Source organism: Diuraphis noxia, unplaced genomic scaffold (assembly GCF_037042655.1).
Source record: "Diuraphis noxia isolate RWA-SAM2 unplaced genomic scaffold, SU_Dnox_SAM2 contig0002, whole genome shotgun sequence".
NCBI lineage: Eukaryota > Metazoa > Arthropoda > Insecta > Hemiptera > Aphididae > Diuraphis > Diuraphis noxia.
The window spans coordinates 34,079,020-34,097,350 of NW_028301712.1; the positions used below are offsets into that span (position 1 = coordinate 34,079,020).

At 25.5% G+C, this 18,331-nt stretch overlaps 1 protein-coding gene across 3 annotated transcripts in view; it reads left to right on the forward strand.

Moving 5' to 3' along the window:
* The window catches only part of mtt (mangetout), a 195,398-nt gene that overhangs the window by 127,600 nt on the left and 49,467 nt on the right, over window positions 1-18,331 (forward strand). For all 3 annotated transcript variants that reach the window (XM_089220730.1, XM_089220729.1, XM_015513341.2), the window contains one exon: window positions 9,852-10,001. In XM_089220730.1, the coding sequence (XP_089076856.1) occupies window positions 9,852-10,001 (150 nt within the window). The remainder of the gene's footprint in view (window positions 1-9,851; window positions 10,002-18,331) is intronic.

The window sequence follows — 18,331 nt, forward strand, 5'->3', positions numbered from 1 at the left end:
AGGGTTATAAAACCATTATTATTTTTGTTAATGTAATTATATCAATTTTTTTTAAAGGACTGAGGTTATATTTTATATTAATATTTGTATTATAATAATATGCTACAGCTATTGATTCATAAGCTGATAGTTTTTGCTAATATGTAAAAATATTAATAGCACTGGTCGTTTTGTCTTACCTTAGTGATTGATGGTGAGAAATTCGTGGATGATAATATGTTTATACCTGGCAATTGCTATTTTTCAACACTCTACAAGGAAGTGTTTGACGATTAATTGTACTTCACTGGCTATGCGTTTGGTTGAATCTAATTTGCACATAAGGTAACAGCAATTTTATCAGGAGATATAAAATGGCCCTTCGTCTTCCCTTCCGGATACCATTCTATACATCAAGTATCCTCTATTCTTAATTGCGTTAGGATCACATCTTATTTTATATAGCAGGAATTATGTTTTTTCTACTTGTTGGATATCCAATTAACTTCGTTTCCTTTTTATCACGACTCATCTAATCATTTTATACCAATTTGTACATTCATTGTATTTGTGACGTATTTGTATCCTAAAATTGATAAATTATTTCAAAACAATGCCAAGGGGGTGCAATGGGGTAAGTACTTAGGGGTGGTACAAATTATAACATTTTAAAGGGGCAAAAAATGTTTAAATATATATGTTTAATTTGAATGCCAAATATTATTGCCCTGCTGGCATTTCTAGTAATAGTACTATTTTTTTCTCAGTTTCAGATTTTGAAATTATTTTTAATTTAGCACCATTATTGTTTTTGTTGTATATTAAACTTGTTGCAGAGTTTAATAAATCTAAAAAATATATGTAATAGTTAATTTTTCCATATTGTATTTATATATAATAGATTTAAGACTGGAATGTGTTATTAACAATATATATTATATTTGTTTTTATTATAAGTTAAGTTAGTAATAAAATAGTAAATGCAAATAAAAAATTGATTTTACTTTTTTCCTGAATCATATAAAGTATGACTCTTATTTCTTAAGGTAAAATATTCAACTACCTAGTATAAAATACATTTTATTTCGGAATATGTAATGTAATAAGCACTAGATATGAATAATCATTTATTTTATCACGAATACAATGAAAATATTTGAAATTTTTGTACCATGTAGTAAGTAGGTGTATCAATGTTTTAATATTATTTAATATATAAGTATTATATATTATTTTTATCCATCCTAATCTCAATTTTTTTTTTAAATTGTGTATCAACAGATTAGTATTTAATTTTGATATCAAAATGTAATAACCATAAGTAAACAAAGTACATTTATAATATTAAATTTGAATTGCACAATCGATTTTATAACCTAACCATTTGAATAATTCAACCATATGTTTATAGGTCAAATATCTAGTATACTAAAATAAAGACATATGCACTTTCATAAAGTATATAAAATATTTATTTTAAAAACAATAATAATTAATGAAAAAACTAACAATAATATAAAAATTAATTTTAAAATGAAACACTATATTGAGAGAAATGAGATTGGAACAAGATTTCAATATTTACCACCGAAACGAACTTATCTGTTTAGATTACAAAGATTTTATTATTTTAATGAAGTCATAGAAGGTGAAACTTAATGAAAACCGTGGATGTTTCTTCTATTGTGTCTTATATAATATTTTTAAAAGTTAATATATTTTTTTGCTTTAACAACTTTTTTTATTAAACTCAAGCCCGGCAAATATGGACATTTGCTGTTTTTGGTAGATATGTTATGGTTAGTTTCTTGACACATAGACGTATGTATGTGCAGATCGCGTTTCGCGATTGATTGCAACCACCGCGCTACACCAAGTCATAATTTTTCTTTTACATAGGACGGTATAAATCACGGTTATGTACAACGCAGATAACCTTAGTAACAATAAATCAATAACTTATTTTTATTTATTAGTTTAATTATGATTTTTCTAATAAATATTCATAAAAAAAGCGAATAATTTTAATATTTATTTCATTAAAATACGTTTTAATTATTATATGCATTATTAATAAGCAAAAGGAAGTGCGATCACTGAATGGTTCCTTCCCTCACCCTATTCATATTTTTCTCAAATTATATTGTACCTAGAACATATTCATTATGCCTTTATGTATAGAACAAATATTAATAAATATTCTCTAATAAAAATTAAACAAAAAAAAAAAAAAATGTATTATAATAGTTATTATTAATAACTTATTAATATAACTATAATTTTTATTCAAAAAAAAAATATGATTGGCATTTGGCTACGCCTACCGTTATATAATATTGACAGCCACAATATATATATCATCCTTTCTTCGTAATCCGCTCTCATAAGATATTTATTTTTAAAAACAAACAGTCAATGATGATTTCAACGGAAGCAACTACATAGTTGCCAAACAGTAACAATATTATTTAATTTCTATATCTTTTTCAGAAATAATTGCTCAGAATAATGTTTCTTTCCTTTTTATAATTTTATCAGTAGAATATTAATTTAATGGAAAAATTAAATATGTTATTTTTATTAATAAAGAAAAATATATTGTAAATTAAAATAATATTATGATGTAATATACTCATCGATCATCATATGATTTAAGAACGATTTTGTTCACCCTTTCTAACCATTATTTTAAATTTTTATTATTTTATCAATATGGAGGATATGAGAAATATAGCTTAAAACAATATAGTGTCATTTAAAATATGCATAAATAAATAATCCTTCTTGCTTATTTAAAAGATTGCTATTTATTAAAAATTATATTCCGAGAGGATTTATTTAGATAAAGTTGTACTAAAAATATCATATCATATTATTAAATGATAAAAGTTATTATAATGTAAAAATTAAAGAACTACTAACTTGAAGGACATAATGATAGTATATTATATCATGTATATAATTTGAACAGAATAATGCCTACAATCAGAACTAGGATTTTTAAATGCCTACTAAAATAAATTATAACTATTTTAGATTCTGAGCAGAGCGAGTATCAAACTAGTAAAAGTCAAACGATACAATGTTTATATTATTAAATTTATCAACTAAATGCACTATTTTATGTTAAATAAATCAAAAAACTTACCAATTAGTAAAAATGTTAACTGCTTTTAAATGTTTTTGTACCTAAGCCAATATTTTTTTATATTAGATTTTAGATTCTGAGCGGAGCGAGGAATGTATTGATTTTACCATTATGTGTGTTTTTATTTTGTGTCTGTCATCACGTTTTGGGGCAATAAAAGTGCTTCGATTTTCGACTTAGTACCTCGTTCGATCAATGAATGTGAATCTAGTCGGTACTTTGTGGGGTCAAAAGTAAAAAATTTTCAATATTTTCCTAAATAATCGGGATAAACAAACTAAAAGTTAAGGGAAAAACGGGAAATTTTTCGCACAATCAGTTTTCGATAAAATCGATTTTCGTTTTTGATGTAACTTTAAAACAAATGATCATAGATACATACAATTTTCAAAAATGTTGTACTTATGTTGAACTATTCATAGGAATATGCAATTTTCGATCATTATTAGTTTTTTTTAAAATTAATATTAATAAATATTTATTTTTTGAGTTAGATTTTTTCGCTGAATGTTTATATAGGCATTTTATATATTTGATATAATTTTCAAAATATTTGATTTGTTTTGAGCTATTTACTGACATTTTAATTTTTCAACTTTAAAAATTTTTTTTTTCTATAAATATCGATAAAAATGTATTTGTTGAGTTGAAAAGCTTGAAAATGTAATACAAGGCTTCTAACACATTGTAACAGTAGTAGATGAAAAATATTAAAAATACCTATGCACGATTTTTTTTTATAAGTATTTAAAGTTCAAATTTTGACTAAATACGTAAAAATTACGGCAATGTTCATATTATCTTAGATAAAAATTCATAAAAGTTTTTATTTTTAAATCAAAGATTTCAAAATTTAATACAAGGGTCCTAACATATTTGTTTTTTACAATTGCAGTTGAAAAATAAAAGAAATATACAGTCACATTTTTTTTTTTATAAGCATTCAAAGTTTGAATTTTGACAACATAATTAAACATCACGAAAATTCGTAAATTATTTTATGCTAGAAATTCAAAAAGTTTTTATTTTTAAATCTAAGATTTGAAAATTTTTAATTATCTATAATATATCCTAGACAGATAAGCCATCTCCGCTCAGAATCGTTTTTCGTATACAATGATATAATATCATTAGATTCAAATTTAATTCCATCCATTACAGTAACCCACTTGTTATCTACTGGACAGCAGAGCGACATCCATGACTTACCCGCTTTATTAGCATGGACTTCACTGGATTAGGATTTAGATTACTTAATAATATATAGTTATGTATTACATTTACATTATTTATGCATTTTAAAAACATAATACTATTTTTATACCTATTGTATAACATTTAGAAATAATTCAATGTAATATATTGTATATTATATGAATCGTTAAATGCAAAAAGTGCACATATCCAAAATTTTCATAGAATCAAATTTTTACAGATTTTTGTTTAGATTCATAAATTTCATATAATTTAAAATTATATTGTAATTTCTTTATCAAAATATGGTTTAAAAAAAAAATAATAATTGTGTGAGGCATTAACTGCATGGTTATTTAGCCAGCGTTACATATTTAATTTACATTAATTTCTTACATACTTGCTTAATTTCTACTTATTACCTATATTTACAGATTTACGTTTTAGTAGTTTGAATATTCAAATCAGTTACGCAGTTCTTTTGAGTTGGCGAAATTGAGGATTTTTTTGGTCGTCTCGGGAATGGGTGAAAATATGTTTTTATAAATATGAACAAATAATTATTTATTTTCAAAATTCTTAAAGCAATCAGTATGTATTTTATAGTTAAATTAAAATTCACATCACCAAGAGTTTTACGATTTTTAACCGAGAAATACAATTCTATAATAATGAAAATAAATCCTTCACAATTAAATTTAAACTTAATTTATTATAATATTTTGTACAATTTATTTATGTACATCTAAATATCAAATTAATAATATTTTTACAATATGTATTATTGTAATTTGTTATTTGTACATAGTATTTATGTTTCTTGTTTCTTGATAAAATATTTTGTTAATTTAAGTTGCATTTATCTTAGTAGATATACTTACTTGTTTGTAAACTTTAAAATTATGATTATTTGTTTACACTATAATATCCAGTACGTAGCTACCTGTAGTTTTTATATTATTAATATGTAACTCAGTGGCGAGCCGAAGGGCTCAATTTTGACGCAGCTGCGTCAACTTTTCAAAGTAGGTTCATAATAGCCCCATGGATTTTCGAGGTTAGACATTGGGGAGTGGTGATGGTGTTAAGTACTTAGATATGAAAATGCGTCATTTCAGTTAAGCTCGCCACTGGTAACTGTGTAAGTAAAACTGAATATATTTTATTTGAGAAAACTAGTTTAAAAAACCTGGACACTGGTATGTAATCGACTAAATAAATCATAATCAAGAAAGCTTGCAGTTGGAAATCATTTAGATTTATTGTTTATTTATAGACGTAGAATAATGCAAACGAAAACATACAAAAACTTTAAAATACATATTAGTCCATAACTTAGAATTTTAAAAACGTTATTTTATTTTTAACATTTGAACAATAATATAAATTTGGTTGTACCTCATTTTGTTTAGATAATCAAATATTCGTTGAATAATGCATTAAACATGAATAAATTACCCTGTTGAGATCTACTAATATTTTTTTAGCGTGGCGTTTGCCTACTCTTCGTCAAATTAATGAAGGCAAACAGCCAAAAGCTGATCAAGACAATTCGCTCGACGTGCATAATATCACAAAAAATTACGTGCTTAATAAAATACTCAGATTACAAAAAAATATAATGTTATGTACACATGTAATAAAAAAAATAGTCATACTATCCCATAACATCAGGTGACAGGTATCAATATTATTTATTTGTGATACGAATTGGTTAGGTTAGATAACGTTGGATAACGTGTATCATGCATGCATATATGCACAGTGCATATCGATTTCGTTTATTGACTAGCGGATTATTTTAACAAAGTGCGTCCGTGAACGAGACGAAGGTTTGAGATGGATCACGTCTTGCTCTAGTGATGGTGTGCCAAGTGTAAATTAGAATAATATTCTAGTCAACAAACGAAACAGGCGGCGGTGATGTATCCAATTAACTTAAGAGCTTTTTAGTTATATTTTTTGTTCGTTGTATACAACCCTGTTATAGTACGTTTATTATGCATTTATGCACTTTGGTTTTGTGATTTATTGTAGTGTTCAGCACTCCTGCAGACCCTTTCCTAAGTCGATGTTATAATATACATACCGACATCCCGATAGTCAGTTGTGTATTTATGGGTGGAAAAGTGGGAACCATGAGTAGGGGAACTGCCGTGTGTGCCAATTTCTGAATCCTATAGTAAAGGGGCGTCGATGATCAAGGTTCTAACTTCCATATATCAAAACTACCAATGAAGAATTTTTTTCTATATGTTACGATAATTTTACAATTTAACATGTTATTCCCAAATCTTCTTGGAAATAAAATAAAAAGTGAGTGTCAAAAGTAAAATGTTGAGTAGCTTAAAAAACAGATTTATAATAAGATTCGATTTTGCACGTTAAGATTTCACAAATTATTGAAGGGATATTATAGAATGTGTGGTATACTGGAAAATAACGGTCAACGATGTAACCCAACACCTTATAATTATGTCGATTTTGTTTAATGTTAATGGAAAAGGGGCGTTACTTCATTAAATACCGGGATCATCATATTCCTGAGTACACCACTGAATACTCTGAAGTTAGTTGAAATAATCTCGATTTGAATTTTTACGACAGGGCCTACTGGACTGTGTACACGAGACGAGCTCGACATTTATTTTGATATTAAAAACAGACAGTCGATTCCAAACAGAAATTGTATAATCGATTTAGTTCACTAATTATTATTACTTTCATTTTTTATATTTACAATGGCAATGTAGCGCAGGTTCCGTGCTACAATGAATAAAAACACGTAGGGGAAGGGGTTACATTTTCAACATGGTGTGGTGCAACTGTGCTGCAAGAGACACGCAAGTGTGTTGTCTGCCACTCCATTTCACGTTTGGTGATAAATATGTAGGTATTATAAATCATTTTCATTTTAAACGTGTAATTCATGTTCCCACAAAGAATATCCAACGAGAAAGATAAGGATGATAATATTATACATTACATACGTGTCGCTTAATATAATACCGAGTAGAAGTATATATCATTTATTTTTTAAATAATTTACCCAATATTGTTACTTTGGAAAGAAACAAAATTATTATTTGTACCTATTATTTATTAATTTGGAAATAACCTATATTATCCCGAGTTTATAAATTAAAATAATTATTATAACGAATAACTGGAAAGGCGTCACGAGAGTATTATTGTATTTCTCAAATGTGTAAGCATCATCATTATACAAAATAAAATAATAATCTGGTGAGATTAAATTATACAAATAAACAATTAAATTTGCAAATAAACTTATATAAAATATGTACTATTGATTTTCATATAGTTATACATCGCTGTGTACACAAGCTACATAAATTATTTATGTAAAATAAAATAGCTACCGTAAAGTAAAATGTAAAATCTCATAAAAAAAATGCGGATAAATTACTTCAGAATTTGAATTGAGGTATTATACAATTTTAATTTTACTTAGACATGGTTTTTTTTCTGGTGTACTAAGTAATTTAATTATACGCAATTTTTTACTTGAGATTTCTATTTTTTAGAATGTTCCATAATAATTTGCATATTTTAATTAACCTTTGAATTAAGATTGGAATATTATACGATGTAAAAGCAATTTTATTAATATTATTAAAGGGGTTCAAAAGCAAAAAACATCGTGTTCCCGTTAATTTATTATCTTAGCCCTTTACCACGTTTAATCGTTTATACTCTACGGACCGTCTTTTTTACATCAGCAATGTGATGTAAAAATTGTGTTATGTATACGCTAATCAACTCAAAACATAATGATAGTTTTATTTGATATTTTTGTGTATTAGCTGCGGCATAATTCATGGTGATTAATGAACTAATGTTTAATGGAAATTTTATCATTGTAGCTCAAGTTTTCCAAACTCATAAACGATATTGTATGATTTATACTTATTATAGATTTTTTTGAATTTTTTGACTACGTACCTAATGGTCAACTGTTGTTTTCTTATTTTTATTTTGGATAATATTTTTATGTATTTTAATTTTTTTTTTACAATTTTAGGTCTGGATATACATTATTGATCAGTTTTTTATTTTAAATTCCGCCCACCATTTTGAATAAATATTAAAAAACACTATCTTTCATTAACAAAATAAATTATTTTCTCAATATTTTTTTTAGAAATGGGTAGGCGATACTCGAAATTTTAAGATAACATCAAAACTAAAAATGTATATTATTCCCTAGGTGGACCAACCCTGAATAATGTTGGATCAATAGTTTGGTCTAAAACTTATCTGCATTCTGCATAATATATAAAAGATCTCCAGTTAGGTTAAAAATAACTAATCATGTCATTAAGTTCATTCACGTTCGAATATTCTTTATGAAAACATTTCGCTAAACTTATGAAGACAATTGTCTGATATTTTATTAATTATTAATTTATGTTCTACTAAATGGTCATATTTACTGATAAAAATCGACGAAAATCATTAACGTTGGTACTATAAAATGTTCAACCTACGACTAGACACTTTCACAATTGTGGAATATTAAATGGTAATTGTATCAATTAGGAGATGTAAGTAAATTCAAATTAAATTATTTATATTATAAAATATTTAAGAACATATTATTATTACTAGTTTTTAAAATTTAAAAACAAAATATTAAAATAAATCATATTTTTTAGGACATTATATTTATTCATCTTGTTTATGATTAATATTATTAAAAATGTAATACACATTATATTATACATATTATATAATATGTACAACATACATGAAAAACTTTTATTGTGCGATGGATCTTCTCCATCCAACAAAGATAGAATTTTTTATACATCCAATGTTAACATCATATATTAACATAGCATTAAACAAAATTATATTATATTATTAATATCACTATGATTTTCGACTCAAGTCATAACGACACTATTATGGGATCATTATAATATTTCGGTGACATTTTTATACTTAATCAATTAACTTATGCTAATATCGATTATCATTATTCATTAGGTATAATTAGAAACAATTTAAATGGTTCAACAATAATATATATTATCTATAACTTTTGGAAAACGTTATATATATATGCATATAATATCTGGAATAAGATGAAGGAGTAACCTCATTAATTGATTCACTGGTCGTTTTTATTAAGAAAAGAACACTTACACACATAAAACTACAATTATAGCAACTTTAATTTCAAGAAAAAAAATGTTTCTTATCGAATATCTTCGTTTTGTTTTGTTTTTTCTACTAACTACACAAAACACAAACTAATAAATAATGTTATCAGTAGGCTCCCTTTTTATATCAAGACTCACCAGTTTTTTTTTTTTCGTAAAACACTTCCAGCCTATCAACGGCAGTACATTATATTTATATTTATTTCATTTTCGATTCGTTTTATCCATATAATTTTTATTTCTGCAGTTGGTTGAGCCACGTACAGATCTTAAAAACTTAGATTTCTACAGTAAAAGTGTTTACTATTTGTACCTATACGACTATACCACATGTGTTACAGGTCTCACGGGTGATAATTTTCACTTCGATAACAACGGAGATGGACCTGCCCGTTATAATATCATTCACTTCAAACAGGTGGAGCCGGGCACTTTTAAATGGATCAAAGTCGGTGTGTACTCAGACGGAAAACTCAATCTCAATATGGATGGTGAGTATTTTAAAATAGTACGTATACTTTATATCAGTAAAAGCTCTACAAATGTGGCATTTTATTTATCTTAACCAACTCTGTTATTCAACCACTTCGATATAATATAACAGTAATAATGATTAATGGTCCACAGTATGCAATGTACATAGACTGTATTATTATTATTTACATCAGTTTTTGGTCATGAAGGCATTTATTATTATTATTATTATTATTATTATACATAGATCTTGCACAAAATTATATTTCAAGTATTTTTATGTGCACATGACATGTGTTTTATACGATATACACATCGCCATAAAAACATACAACCCGAAATGGCGAAATGTGTTTTACAACAGGAGAATAATAAAAGAAGTGCAAAATATTTTACATTATATTATCACATTTCACAAATTCACATTTCAATCGTTTCTAACTTTTGTCTTTTGTAGATGGTGTACTACTTTTTATGTATTGAAGTACCTAATACTCTTAATTAATTATTATGTAATTGCCTTATTAAGTTTTGAATAAATATAATTATAATTCATTAACCTAAACTCATCAAACTAGTAAAGCCAAACAATACAATGTTTATATTATTAAATGTATCAACTAAATGTACTGTTTTGTATTTAATAAATCAAAAAAACTTACCAATTAGTGTAAATTTTAACTGCTTTTAAATGTTTATATATCTAAGCCATTATTTTTTTTATTTTTTATAATCATAAAATGTTTCAGCACACATGATGCTATTACAACTTACAAGTAATTATTTTTTAACAATGTATTCGATTATACTAGATACATGAATTTTTACATTGATACAGTTGAGTAAATTATAGTTATATATAGTATAAGTGTAAGTGTATTCTTCTATGGGTCTTCTGATAATGACTCTTCGCTATCCGTTAGGAGAATGTACTGAGGAAGTCCAGGTCGTAGACGTCTGTTTAGTATTTTTATTCCTAGGTTGTAGTGGCGGGCTCCCTTCGAATTTTTTTAATTATTGTGAAAGTTTTGGAATCGCGTCTTTATTCATTCATTAATGAACACGTATCATTGTGAGTTTGACTGTTTCTCATAAACTATGGAGCTTTGAGGCAAATTGATAATGATAAAATGAGCATCGGATGAAGATATGAGACATAGTTTGTTTAGTTTGTAGCAAATACCCAAATTTATAGGTTGCAAATGCTCTTAGTAGTTGGTACTGATTTATGAATCATTCAAGTAGTAATAATCGTAATATGTTACCTATATGATCTTCTACTTAAATAAAATCCTAGTTAGTTGATTGGATCTAGTAATTATTATTCTCAATAACTTTTACAAATGTTGATTGATTAATATTAATTACTAAAGTTACCAAAATTATTATAGTCCCCGTATCTTTTAAACCCACCATGGGCCTAATATCCTTAGAATACAAAGTAAAATACATTATTCAAAAACTACTAGTTTGGATTTCGACTTAGACGCAGTAAAATTTTCGAAAAATGTATCTGTTTAATAATTTACAAGGAAAAAGGTGATTTTAATTATAAATAAAGAAATTTGTATTTCATAAAATATTCCTTTCGTGATGTAATAATCTGAATATTTTAAAATATTTCCTTAAGTTTATTTCAAAATTAAAAAATCAGAATTTAAATAAATACTACATTAATGGCAAAATGGTAGCATACGCATACGCATGGCGAATCAGCCTGTATAGTTATTTTGAATTTAGGATATAGTATATAATATAATCTTCACCCATGATGTAAACATTATATTTTTTCTCGACTATATAAATTGTATAGCGTGCTATTTAGTTGTACCTGCAATTTATCTGTCATAAATATCTTTCAACAGATTGTTTTGTAGATCGTAAATTTTTTGACAAGACAAAGTCAAATTACCATTTGATCATAAAACACAAATTGTTATTAGGAAGGTAATAAAATACAAATTTAAAGTTCTGGCAAAGTTTTTCTATTACGTTATATTGTTATATACATTTTATTATATCATTTTTATTCGACCAATATTTTTTATATTCAAAATAAGATTATTACTGCAAACGCATCCAACCAGAGTGCAAAAAAAAAATGTGGGCAAGTGGGAACTGCTTTATGGTACGTTAGGTGACGGTCGTGTGTATCACTGGAATATATGTGTTTAATCTGAATATAATGATATCTAATAATTATTTACTAAATCAATTATGATCGAAGACAATCGTTAGCCTATACTACTAAGTTCATTGTATGATATTGTTGCTTTGTTAAAATAATATATTTTTAATCATCTATTGGTACAATAAGTTGAATCAATTATTTCCAACAACATATTATTTGAAATTGTCATTGTGTGTATGAAATATTATGACGATATGTACCTAACATATTAAGAGGAGGATAAAAAAAATGATATCCTTTTATTTTTGTATTATTTTTTTTCAGTTTATACATTTTAAAGTGGTAAAGAATTATTTACATTTATTTTTGTATTTAAAAAATTTTAAATTTTAAATTTTTTTTTTTACTACATACATATTTTTTTCTACATTCAAATTGAATGATTCAATAAGTATTTAGATTCGACGATAGTATAATCTATGGTAAATTATAATTATTATTAGTTACGTAATTTAAAATTGTATTGATTTCACGGTTTATTGCAACTTCAACTATTGATCAACATCTGGATCATTATTATTCCTATACTTATTGCTCATTATGGCATTATAGTTGTATTTTAGGTACTTAATGATAGAAAAAAATATATTAGGTTCTTTTTGTTTTTATTTAAAAGGGTTAATCACATGAATATAATACGAACATAATACCAGTATAGATAAAACACTTTGTATTTACTGTGAAATGGAATCCAAAATAAAGTGGTAATTATTTTTGAGCACGATTATTTAAAAAAAAAAAAACACTTATTTAATTTCATATTGCAATAATTTAACGAGTAGGTAGTTATTTTGGTGAAATTATAAGCAGCTATACAAAATATAATATTAGATACATAGATTTATTGCTGCTTTGTTTGTTTCCTTTTGAAACAAAAACCACTCTCGAGCACATAGCTAGCACAAAATAGTAATTTCCTGGACCATAAACATGATATAATAATACTCGTAATGTATACGGAACTAAAATTAAATACTAAAAATAAGCTATTTAATTAAAAATCATAAACATCTTACTGTATTGAAAATAATTTTGTTATGACTCTTTTGTATAATTAGAAAATGTTTCAGTTTCTTATAAAAAAATCAAATATGTTATAACATTGGTAATCATATGGTAACGAAATGCTCAGGGGACATAATATATAAGGTATTACACAATACTTACGATTACAACATTATAATAATCACAATTACTACAGAATACTACGTGACAATATCGTTCGTTATCTGCAGAATTAATTCAATATTATACCACCAGATAATTTTATCTTCTTTGATCATATTTCGTATAGGTAACATTATTTATTTTCAAATACTAACCTACGTTCAAATTTCCAAGAAACATCTATTTTCATCTCATTTTGTGCGTGACACAAGCACACAGCCATCACAAAAATAAAATAATAATAATATATATTATATATGTAATGAAATAATGAATTTCAAAGGTCAGACGTGAAAATTCTGTTTCCTTTAATTTCTTTACTGAGATCATGAATCTTCTAAAACAACATATTTTGAAGAATATATTTTATTTTGATTATACGAACGTGATTTTTATAATATTCTGCAAGGGGTAAATGAAGACAGTCTCTAATAATACAAACGTTGTGTTGATACTTGAACCGCATTAATTTGTTTTTTCTTTTCTTTATAAACCACTCGTTCATTGGTTTTCTGCAGATTTAAGAACATTGAACTATAATAATAAATATCAAATAATAATAATTGTGAACTCAGTTTTATTTATTTTTTGATGGTTATAAATAGCTTCAAGACAATATTTCTTTTAGATTCAGTTTATTTATATTTTGAAAATTGTATGAACTCCGTTTTTGATAAGCTTAAGTATTGGTTAACGATATTATTGGATAAACAATAGTTTGTTAAAAAATGTTATCTGTGATATTGAATGGGAATTAAATTTTGGTCACTTTTTTATGGAAACGTGTCAATGCGAGTTCAGTCTTCAATGAGCGAGGTATTAATTATGAAAAAAAAAGAAACAAACAATAAACTATATTTTATAGTAAAATTGTTGCTTGTATCACTTTAAGATCCCTAATGTAAATAAAACAGAAATATTTGGTTTACTTATATTCTTAAATATTATGTAAGACTGTGTTTCAGAGTTTTTAATTGCTTATATTTTATGCAACCCTTCCAGCCTTTCTACACTGAAATAATATGAAATGTATTAATCTTGCACAGATTCTTTCCTACTTAATAATTGAAGTGTAGACACTAAGCAATTTGAAAGTAATTCAAATTTCAGAATAATTACATTAATTCGTCATATATCATTAAAAAAACTTATGAGTTCTAAGTTCTATTTATTTTGAGTTTAAGTAGCCCAACAACTATATGATGAATAATTATATATTATATTTCTCATTTTAAAATTCATGATATTGGTAGTAAATATTAAATAGTCATAAACATAGCTGAATTCATGTTCAAATTAACAACATTTAAACAAATTAAAATTAATAATATTATTTTTTACATTTAATAATAATATCATAAATAGTATCTATAGATTAGCATTACCAAGTAATCTACATAAAATTATATTATTTTTAAATATCTAACATTATCATTTGGTCAGTTATTTCATAGTTTTACGATTACCTACATCATTTACAGTCTACATTTGTTGCAAACCTAACCTAACCTAACCTTATAAAGCACTTGTTTTAAAAAAAAAAAAACTTTGACACCTAGATACAAAATACAACTAATAACTGTATTATACAAATAATTAAGACACATGTTTTAGTTATAAATTTATAATCAACTAAAGTATGACTAATACTCAATTTTTTATAATAAACTACATGATTTAGATTTATTACGAACTGATATACGCACAATGGAAGTTTTCATTTGTAATTCTTTATTATTCCATTGAGGGTACTTATAAATATTTTATCGCAAGTTCCTGCGTTATTTTACTTCGTGAGCAAGTAATGATTGGTAAAAAAACTCATAACTCGTAAATTACTTCACATTCCAATATATAAGTCTCTGTATTGTATCCTGTTTTAATAATGTACCTTACATGTTTATGTTTATCTTTTTCGTAATTATTTTGTTATTTTGAATTCAACAACAGTATTTAAAAAACAGTATTTGGAAATAATGATATGAAATAAAAGTTGCATGCAGATAATGTAGAAACTCAATAGTTTTTAAAATATTCTAAAAATGTTTTACCGAATATTTGAATAAATAAATATATTTGTTTGAAAAACAATGCAATAGACTATTTGAAGTCTTTTCATCAATTTTTATCTTCAAATCGTATAATGAAATTTTGAAATCACCAATAATGGTTTATAAATAAGATAATCATAAATAGTGGACAGTGGTAAAACTGTGTATCATATATTAAGAGAGTCAAGAATAGATATTTAAATACTTACACTAGAATAATTTAGAACAACGTTAGTTTGCAGAGTGCGGTTGGTACGATATTTTTACCGTAATTTTATACCAAATAACAATCATTTACTATTGATTTGGATAGGTATGAAGTCAATATCAAGTACGTAATCAGTCACCCAACCACATTGACACTCTAATACATCATATTGTGCTTGAAACGTGTTAGGATTAATTTTATAGATGATTCTTTCCCAGCTTTCACTGTCATAACCAGGGATTCGAAAATAAATATAAATACACACACACAGACATATCGAGTCTGGAGTATCACCAATGTTGTTTCTATGATACTGTTTTGGGACAAATAAAAATTATTTATTGATTTGTTTTAATTTTTAGTTATGTACTTATGTCTCAACTAATCTCTATATTATAATAATACCTACTGATAACTGATAAAATAATCTAAATTTGTTTAGAAAAAACTTCACTCAGGCTACAAATTACCAACTGAAACTTATAAAATATATAATTATATGTATACAAATGTTTATTCTATGAATATTCTAACATTTCCTAATAAATACACACATATCCCACCTAACTATATTATATGGTCAGTTATAGATGAATCAACTAAATAATTTTAAACCCCTTTAAAACAACAGACAAGTAAAACATAAATAAAACCAAAATCTACCTGATGACACTTTTATTAATTATAATTTTGTATTTTGTATTTTTTTTTTTTTATGTATTTATATTAATCTTAAAGCCAGACATTATGGCCATTAACTTTTTGAAGGTTTTTATTAAGTTTGTAAGGGGGAAGGTACGATTGGTTTAAACACATGAAGTGTAGCAATGATTTGTCATTAAAAGTCTGGGCGGTCATTCATCTGAGAACTACTGACACCGATGATCAAGGCTAGGATTTGTATGCAACAGCTTGTTTTTTTTGCGACTTCTGATTATTGATTTTGTCAGTAATGTCCACGAATCCCCTTATGATGAGATGAATGGTGGTGTTTTTATTTTGCATGTTTTTGCATATTTTGGATAAAATGCATATTAATGCATATATTGAATAAAATGAATATTATTGCATATTTCGATTATAAGAATGCGAATAATGCATGTTTTATAGTATATTTCGTAATTAATATTTATAATTTAATATTAATATTTTTTGTAATCGCTTTGCTATAATTATTTTTTAATAAAATGCAAATTAAAAAAAAAAATAATAATATTAATATTTCATATTTAATTCTAGCTCTACTGATTAAAGTATAAAACTTGGTTTTTTTGTCAAACACAGATTTTATTTTTATAAATACAATCCTATGGTACAATAAGTATGCGATTAAAGATTGAATAGTTTGACGGAGAAAGATAAACACAATTAATAAAAGTATGTCGGTCAATATAAAATCTAAGATAGAAATTAAAATGCATATTTATGCATATTTTGGTAAATAAAATGCATATTTTACAATTTTTTATTGCATACAAATCCTAGCCCTGCCGATGATGCTTGCACTCAGAACACGTTTTGTGACTGAATACAACCACTAAGCCACGCTATGCCACTAATATATATAAAAATAAGGTGACTGTTGAACAATGTCATGTATACTTTTTTAGATTTTAAAAATAGAATAGGTAAACATTGATATAATTTAAAAATCATAAAGTTACATTACATTGGTAGGAATAGCTTTACAACTGATTCTAAAATTGATTCGTAAAAAATAATTTTGATAAAAAAATATAGCATATAGCCACTAAATATAAAAATTCTACATGATAAATCATTTGAAACATATAAAAACGCACATAATAAATTTTCATACGATTTGTTAAGCAATGATAAAAATATAAAATAAGAACAATTAATATAATTATACTAAATAGTAAATCATTATAGGTAGGTACACCATAAATAAATCATAATAAATGTGTACCTAATCTATAGCGTTTTTACTGAGATGTTTGTTAAAAATATTTATATTATCGCTGTAGCTTTATCTATAGTATGAATTATACTATATAGATACAACAGTAGCGATTGATTTGTACTCATTTTGTAATAATGACTTGACTTTTGATTTTTATCGGGGCATTAAGCAAAAAAACAAAAACAAAAACCGTATAAATTATTATTGTTTTCGTGATTTAGGTCAAGGGGTATTGCATATTTGCATTCGATATGATATTATATGTACCTGTATAAATTTATAAATATATTTATTAGGCATATTATGTCTTAACTTTGGTCTTGCGTGCACATTCTAGAACTTTCTCTCCAAATTATGCACGCATTTAATACGCTATATTGTAGGTGATTCGTTTTTAAAAATGAAGACACTCATACGTCAGTCATGCTGACATAGTATAGAGTACTGTCTTACACAATTGTATGATATACCTACACATTATACATACAACAAGTCTGGCTAAGATAGTTTATAATTCATTGCAAACTATTAACTATTACTAGTGAAATACTGTGTTATGTAATTATTTTATATCGTCAATGAAAATCGATTTAATGTGAAATATTCACATTAAACATTATTCAGAAAGGTATAAATAATTATTAACTTCTTGTCTCTTGCCAATTTTTAAAGTATAAAAAACAACGAAAATAATGAAAATAAAACTCGGATTTAATTGTTTTGAAATAAAAAGTACCAAACATAAATGTCTGTATGTCATTAATATAATGATGAATTATACTGTTTATAATATTATACTCGGCATT